Below are 8,328 nucleotides of genomic sequence, written 5' to 3'. Positions count from 1 at the left end.
TAGGGCCTTTAATAAGAAATAGTATTCGTACAAGAAGAAAATGGAATTAACAAGAAGGGATCTTGAAACCACTAGGCAACTACCTGATGAGGGATTCTTAACTTATCTAACAAGATTCAGGGGCAAGACAGTCCTAATGTGGGATAGACCTACCGAAAGGGAGCAAGTCCAAATGATGGTCTAGAATCTTTATGGTGAGTAAAGCTCTAGCCGAGGTAGGATCTTGATTAGAGGATGCAATGTTCGAGGAGAAATTACTAACTACCCCCGAAAACAAAGAACAACAATGGAAAGAAACCCTATCAACCTAAAACTTCAAAAATTAATGAGGTTAACGAGATTGCTCGTAACTTGTTGGCTCAAACACCTTTCAATTTGGATGCATCATCAATGTCCACGACCCCAACAAAAAGAGTTTTTACTTATTTATGACCTTGAGTCTGGTCTTCAAATAGTTACAAGCTAAAGGCCTATTTACCATAGTCGCTCCAAGACCGATTTCCGATCTCATTCCCAAGTAGTATCGAGATGATCTATATGATGCATACCATACACAAAAAGGGCACTCTACAGATAATTATATTGTACGTACTCAAGCATGCCATCCAAAAAAAGTTTGCCGTACGCACTAAGAACCAGCCTAATGTGGCTGACAACCCTCTACCAGCCCATGGAGCCTCAAGTCCCACGGTCATTAATGCAATAGAAAAAGAACGGGACTGGTTTGACCCATCCGGGCTCTTACAACCCATCAATGAGCATCCACGAAGGCTAGTGGACCGAAGAGCTCTTCAGAATATAGAACTGAAACAGAGCATTCAAGCGAGCATTTCAATTTGGGGATTACTCATGGCTTCCCCTGACCATCGCAATGTAGTGCTTAAGGCACTCAACGAGGTTCATGTGCCATTTGAAACAGAGCCTCATCAATTGTCCAAAATCGTAAGAGGCATCTACACCTTGAGAGATAATGAAGGATAAGAATTACAACTAGAATTGTTAGCATTTGGAATCGCAACCATTCTCTTTCCAAGCTAGGCAACATTAGCTGTAGTAGAGATATCCCAATCAAGCTCAGTTGGCACAACGATCAGAGGAAATAAAAAATATAGACTTGGACCAGAATTTAGGCCTAATTTAATTACAGCTCATCCAAAGCCTGGAGCCAGGCCTGTGGAGCCACAACTTTGGACTGGTTGAACCTCAAGTGAGGAAGGGTAGTGTGAGATTAAGGTGATTTGGCTTTAGGGAATTCAACCATAAGATTGTATGGACATGACTTTGTGTTTGTTATGGAAAGATAGAGAAAATGATTTATGGAGTAGCTTCAGAAATTTATTACAAGATTCTCATTTCTCATATTTCTTGGCATAAATTTTATAGCTCTGGTGTAAGCAAATCACTGAAATGAGAATAAAATGGGCTCTGAAAATACTGGCTCAACAAGAAATTAAGAACTAGTAGAACAGATTTAAAATAAATAGAAATAATTGATATATTTTTCATTTTGATATTTACATCATAACATAAATATTACAAGCCCCAAAGAGCATCTAGCTGTAACATTTGAATCATCTAACCTTCAACAAACATCATCACCTTATATTTGTAGAGACAAATGAATTGAAAATGCATGAACAAATGGGGTAGAGAATATATAAATACTTATTCCTTTCACTTTTGATCCATTAATCCAGATAATTAATAACCATACTCTCATAATCATCAAACTTAATGTCTTCTAAACTTGAAGCCTCTTCATTCCTGAAGTTGTTGTTTTCTTCCAAACCCATATCAAGTAGAAATCCATATTCATCACCAATGCTTCTAGAGTGAATCTCAAAGAAGGGTCTGTTGTTCTCTAATTCCTGTGGAGAATTGGCATTCAATATTGCTAAATTTAGCAAATTGTGGTCTTGATAGTGTATGAATTGAGGGAATGAGTTGATTTGTTGGGTGGACACAGACGGGAGAGGTTGGTAAATGGGAGGCGATGATGAGGACAAATTTGGAGGAGAGGCTCTGGTTGTTGATGTGTCAAATTCATTTTCCATGTTGAGGCTTTCCATGGGCTCTCCCTTGCCTTTGTACATGACTCTGCAAAGCACCCAATCTTCCTGCATTCAAATAAGTTCAGACAAAATAAACATATTAAAAATCTCTCTTAGACAATATATCAAATAACTTTCGTGCATGGAAATAATTAGAGTCTACACTTCCATGCAAATGTTTCTGAGAAAGGATCCAATCACGGTTTCAAATATCGGTATCGTATCAGTGATACCGATAATTAGCCATCTGTGGTAAAGGCAAAATCGTCTAAAATTTCAATTTTTTTTTTAAAGCGAATTTGGGGCAAAACCATCCTCTATATCAAATACTGATATATATATATTTTAAACCTATATCCAACACTGCCATAATTGGCTATCAGAATGATCCAACCGTTGAGCTAGGTAATGTAGTTGGATCATTCGGTCCACTGTTTCAAGAATCAAAATTGGATTGGTCGAATTGACTGATTCAGATCGGAATAGGCACTGATCGATTAAATTCTGATTCCGATTTTCATAACCCCGGTCTGCTCTTAAAGTCCTTTAGAACACTGGGTGGTGCAATTGAGGTTAGAGATGAGTTTGGTATGATAATCGAACTGGTTCGGGGCGACTTTTGTATGAGAAACTTTGTTAACTTGTAAAGGGCAAATTGTCTCCTACGTGAACCATTTCTCAATGTCCATATATGGCAGATCGAATGGATCATTCAAATTTTGTGAATAGATAGACCTCAGGGTCCCTTATTCACATATGAAGTTCATTCAATCAGAGTTTGTCAAATTAGTAAGCTAAATATATTATAAAGTTGAGGACACACATTGTTAGCGTGTAATGGAATCCTCATGCCCAACAAATGGGAGCATGAGAGGGTATGCCACATGGTTTATTAACAGGGGTTCACATATCAAAAAGAAAAGAGTGTGTCAAGAGGAAAGAGAATGTTAGAGGACGGTACAAACCTTTGGTGTGTACAAACTTTTTCTAATTATATTATAAAATAAAATATAAAAAATTTCACGACTATCAGAGAGTGTATGAGAATACAGGCTACTATACGACAAATTATTTGACTGAATTAAACTTTGAAATTTGACACCGGACTAATCTATCTTATCTATCCAAGTTAGATTTGACACATCATCTATCCACGTGACACAATGAAAGTGAACCCACAATGAGGTTGGGCCATTAAGGAAGCCCACATAAATGTTTTATCTCTTGAGCAAGTGGGTTCAAAATAATGAGGTCGACACAACCCTTCCGTCCTTAAAAGTTGAAAATGGAAGAGGGACCTACTAGAAGACAAAAAAATCTCAACCCAAATGATTCCTTGGGACCACACATGATTGCACCCACGACCCAATGTGTTCTGTTTTTAGCCCAGTCCATATCTTCCATTTAAGAAATTATCAAGTGTTATATGTTAGTAAGCAGTCGATGTGAGACTAAATTCTTAACCATTTTTTGTATGCGACACATAAATATGATGAAAATCTGCTCTGGTTCCCTATAATGCTTACATCCCAAATATTCGAACAGATAAATAAAGGAATGCACTCCTAAGCGTTTAAGGGGATTGTAGACTAATTAATAGGCGAAGTGGGAATGTTTTTTGTGTTTTTGTTTTGTGGGTGTGTGTATGTGAGAGCTAGTGATGGTGGTGGTAACAAACCTTAGGAGGTAAGAAAGGGTTTTGCTGACGAAACTCATGCATGATCCAACCAGTCTTGATACCATTTGGAGCTCTATTGCGATAGAAAACCAAAGTCTTCCTCATCCCCACAATTGCATGAGAAGTGGGTTCATACACCGGACGATCCTTTCCGGTAGCCTTCCAGTATCCCGACATCGTTGCCCGGTTCGTTCGCAGACCGGTAGCATATTTACGGTCCCGGAAACTGAAGAAGTACCATTCATTAGCACCAAGCTTGGCCACATCTGGAACAAAACCAAACACAAAGTGAGTCTGTGAATGTTCTTTATCAAATTAAACAAATCATAGCTTCTCAATATTCTCTTCTTAGTGGTTAGAAATAGAGTTAAGAGCTTAATAGATTCCCTCAAATAACACTGATTTGAATAATCTGAAATAGTATTTGATATATATGGATGAATTTGGAAGTTGGTTTTGAGTGACAATGGATATATATATCAAGTAATCCTTATTATGGGCATGCATTAATAGTTAATGATCCATTTAAGAACAATTAAATGAGATTAGGAGGAATCATAATCTTCCATGTAAAAGATACTTTTTGGAGTTGGATGGCTTTCAAGACTAATTAATGAGATTAGAAGGAATCATAATCTTTATGTACATAAAAAAGAAGTAATAATAATAATAATAACTAAGTGTAGGTGCCAGGGAAGTAAAGTGTAGCTTCACCACTCTTTTCTAAAAGGATGGCCACATCAAGAGAGATTTAATTTTTATTTTATTGAAAAGAACAAAGATTGTGGAAGTTTCTTTACTATGGCTTTTCCATAGTTAATGAATAGAACTCCTCAAAGTGGCTAAAGAACAAGACAAGTTAGGTTTGTAGGGATAATATCTTCTCTCTCTCTCTTTTTTTTATTATTTTTTTTCTGTCTTTGTATATTTGGCCACATTATAGTGTAACAACTCTTGTTGGGTCTAGATTGGAACCACAAATGGAGGTTGGTTGGAGATACTATACTCCACTGGAGTGGGATTAGAAGAAGAGAGTGAGTTCTCTTAAAATAGAATATGGGTTTGTTTACATTAGGATTTTTAGTTAAGAGTGATTAATTAAATTTTAGGTTATTAAAAATGTATAAAATGGTTAATATATTTTTTCTTAATTTTCAATGCATAATTTTCATATATTTTCATAAAATTAAGTTTGAAATCAGATATCTTGGTTATAATTATCAGGCTTCATCATTTCCATGCACTGTTGTAGTGCTAGTACTAGTAGGGAGAGGAATGTTATTCTCTCTCTCTCTCTCTCTCTCTCCCTCCCTAATACTCATTCTTTCTTCCATCTTATTGTTTCTAATTTCCCATTTTCATAAATTATATACAAAGTCTCACTTTGTTCCCCTAGTCTAATTCAAGAATGTTTACAACTATGTTGGTATGTTAAAGGGCAGTACAGTCGACATTCTAGGTGAATTACCTAACTAGGCAGTGTTTGGTATGCATTCAGGAATGCATTCCAAGTCGAATTTGCATTCTCGGATACTACTCTAACAAAGAACTATATGTAGTTGATAATAGAATCTTTCACATGAGAAAAATAATAATAATAATTGCTGACAGCCTCAGATTTTATACTACATGCTTGGAAGGATAACATTGCATGCCATGCATACTCAAGTCAAGTCATCCTTTTCAATGAATATGATCTTAGCCAATAGAGGCCATAGAAGTACGAGTACGCGATACTCTTTCAAAAAGTATGGCAAAAGGATTTATGCACATTGTAAAATAACACTCAACAAGCACTTTCTCAAAAAATCTTTTATATTTTAATTAGAAAAATCGAAACACGGCTCATATTACAAAAGATAGTTCAATACAACGGGGTTCTTATACTTAACGTAGACGGTGAACCATATATTTTGGCCAATCCAAACAATTGGATCAGTCATATATCTTTTGACTATGTCCACATAGTTCGAGATTTAAATTAGGGTTCCACATCCAAAGAAACAAACAAAAAGAAGCTGACTTGTTAGCATGTGAATCATGTGTACTTGACCTTTCCATTCCATAGCTTCATTTATAGCTACTAGCTAGTAATTACTTGTAACTCATTTTATTGATTATGAAAACCTCAATATATATATATTTAATGTGAATCATGTGCACTTGACCTTTCACTCAATTACTTATAATTAATATTCTTAACAAGATGTTTAAAGAATAAAAACATATCTATTTACCAAAAAATTATTATTAAAAAATTATAAGAACTTCACCAACATGATTATTAATTATATATATACGGGTTTCTACGGATTCCGTGGTATCATGTATTTCTAGTTTCTAATTGAATCAAACTCGGATATACCTAGCTAGATCCTTTATATTAAGGTAGTTCTTACTTAATTATATTAGTTATCATCTTCTTAATACATAATTAGAAAAAGGAAAAGGAAAAGGAGAAGAGGTCATGGTATCCTTGATAATTAATTTGGTCACGAAACATCTATTACTTTAAGAAGGAAAAGAAAGAATATGACATTAGTGTACATAAAAGAATACTTGTGTCTTACAAAGGTCACAAGAAGTTTGAAATATCCTTCCGTGGGCCAAAGTTAATTGTCTCCTTTTATACGTATATGACTATTATATCAACCACACAAAGTTTAGGCTCTATAAACCCTTCTTCGTCCTCTCACTTGCTCATCTCCTAATCTAAACCACCAATTTAGCTATAAAGAGAAATAAAAACAAAGAAAAGAACTATCATATTTACTTACATGATTTCATTTCAAACATGAGAGAGAGAGAGAGAGGGTTTAAACTGACTACTAAACGTATGCAGGACAAAAAGGAACAAAAACCATTACAAGTTAAGATTGGTGGCTGCTACTAAATTCTTTCAAGCACATGAGAGAGAGAGAGAGAGAGAGGACATCCAGACATGCACCAACCTGCGGAGAGAACATGAAGTACAACATCCATTGTTTGATATTGACAGTCGGTGTGTCATATCAAGTATGACCTCAAATAGAGCTAATTAGAGGGCAAAGATCCATGTAGCCGACCCCATTTAATTGAAATAAGGCTAAGTTGTTGTTGTTGTTGTTATTGTTGTATAAACCACAGCTCTCTCTCTCTCTCTCTCTCTCTTCCAAACAACCACACACACAGTGGATGGCTTTTGTGTATCAATCCCTGTGCTTTTGTAATGTTCAACCATTAAACTGGTGTAGCTTAAATTTTGAATTTGATTTGATAAAACAATGGCTTTGAGCTCATGTATGCAAGTCCAAGAGAGAGCGAGAGATTTTGAAGAAACATAAGAAATGGAAACAAAGAAAAGCTAAACTGTAAACTCACCTGGTAGTTGCCAGGGCTCACAGGTATGCAAGTCTACTTCCACCATAGTTCCATTAGAGCTTCTTTCATTAACAATCTTTTTGTAAAGATAATGGCAAACCAACTCCTCATCACTAGGATAGAATCTGAACCCTGGAGGCAGTGTGCTCTCAATGTCCCTTAAACTCATCTCTGCTATTTTGAAAAGGAAACAGAAAAAATTTTAATGGCCAAAGAAGGTGATTGGGTTTTGAGTTTTAAATTCTAAAAAAGTAATACACTATCAGGAGTTCTTGGGAGTAGTAGATAATAATCTAAAAAGAACCTTAAAAATCCTTTGGTGGGGGTTTTGGAATGTTATATATATATAGAGAGAAAGATGATAAGGTCTTTAATAAGTAGGTAATATTGGTTCTGGCTGCTGCTGATGCTTCTGAATTATTTATATAATAAGAGAGTTTCAAGAAAGAGAAGAAGATCCACAGTTACAAGAAATCAATTACTAGGATAGCTCTAGGAAAGGAGAGAGAGAGAGAGAGAGAGAGAAAGGTTTGGAAAATAATCATTTTTTATAAAGAGTAATCCAAAGTATATTTAATAAACAGAAAACGTCCAAATTACAAAAACCCTAATTTTTGTCATTGTTTTATGATTAAGATAAAATTTTAATCCAAAATTAAGTAAAGACTTAAGTAGCTTTCATATTAGATGTTAGGCAACCCAACTTCTTGTCCATTGATCCAAAATGATTAGGATTCTGATCTAAGCAAAATCTTGATCATGGGCCCATGTCGCGCGGAGACATGTCGGTGTACCGAATAATTCTCTCTACTGTTAATTATAGAAAATTTTCTCTCTTTCTACTATAAATAGAAAACAGAAAATATTAATTCCAAATTAATATAGCTTACGTGTGGAGCAATAATTCAATCAATGTGTGTGGCCCAGCCCTAGCTAGGAACTGATAAGCTTGAGAATGTCAGCCTTGAGTATGGCCCAAGCTAATCCCCCCCTTTTTTCGGTGAAAGCTCAAGAGAAATCCAATTACTTAAAAAGTAAAACAAAATATGATTGCCATTCCAAAAAGTTTTAATAAAATTCAAAATAACTAATCATAACAAAGAGGGTTTATATATATAGATATGATCTTACCATGTTCACATGTCTTTATGGATTAGAAGCCAAAAAGAAATATCATTAAGAATCATAGGAAATAGGTAATTAAGACAAGGAAAGTAAAAGGTGATTTAGTTTGATGGC

At 35.2% G+C, this 8,328-nt stretch overlaps 1 protein-coding gene across 1 annotated transcript; it reads right to left on the bottom strand.

Moving 5' to 3' along the window:
* Positions 1-1,475: 1,475 nt before the first annotated feature.
* LOC122643896 (NAC domain-containing protein 100-like) lies at positions 1,476-7,426 on the bottom strand. Its single transcript, XM_043837470.1, has 3 exons — positions 7,090-7,426; positions 3,730-3,995; positions 1,476-2,117 (listed from the first exon to the last, which is right to left on the bottom strand). Exons 1-3 carry the CDS (start codon positions 7,256-7,258, stop codon positions 1,689-1,691), a joined length of 864 nt encoding a protein of 287 aa, XP_043693405.1. The 5' UTR covers positions 7,259-7,426; the 3' UTR covers positions 1,476-1,688.
* Positions 7,427-8,328: the final 902 nt, after the last annotated feature.

Source organism: Telopea speciosissima, chromosome 1 (genome assembly GCF_018873765.1).
Source record: "Telopea speciosissima isolate NSW1024214 ecotype Mountain lineage chromosome 1, Tspe_v1, whole genome shotgun sequence".
Lineage (NCBI taxonomy): Eukaryota > Viridiplantae > Streptophyta > Magnoliopsida > Proteales > Proteaceae > Telopea > Telopea speciosissima.
This window is presented reverse-complemented; position numbering and strand designations above follow the sequence as displayed.

Excerpts from the sequence above, each read along its gene's own strand:
- LOC122643896 (XM_043837470.1), bottom strand. The coding sequence starts at position 7,258 with ATGAGTTTAAGGGACATTGAGAGCACACTGCCTCCAGGGTTCAGATTC. Across the intron at positions 3,996-7,089 it reads TGAGCCCTGGCAACTACCAG|ATGTGGCCAAGCTTGGTGCT; the intron begins GTGAGTTTACAG and ends GTTTTGTTCCAG. Across the intron at positions 2,118-3,729 it reads ACCCTTTCTTACCTCCTAAG|GAAGATTGGGTGCTTTGCAG; the intron begins GTTTGTTACCAC and ends ATTTGAATGCAG.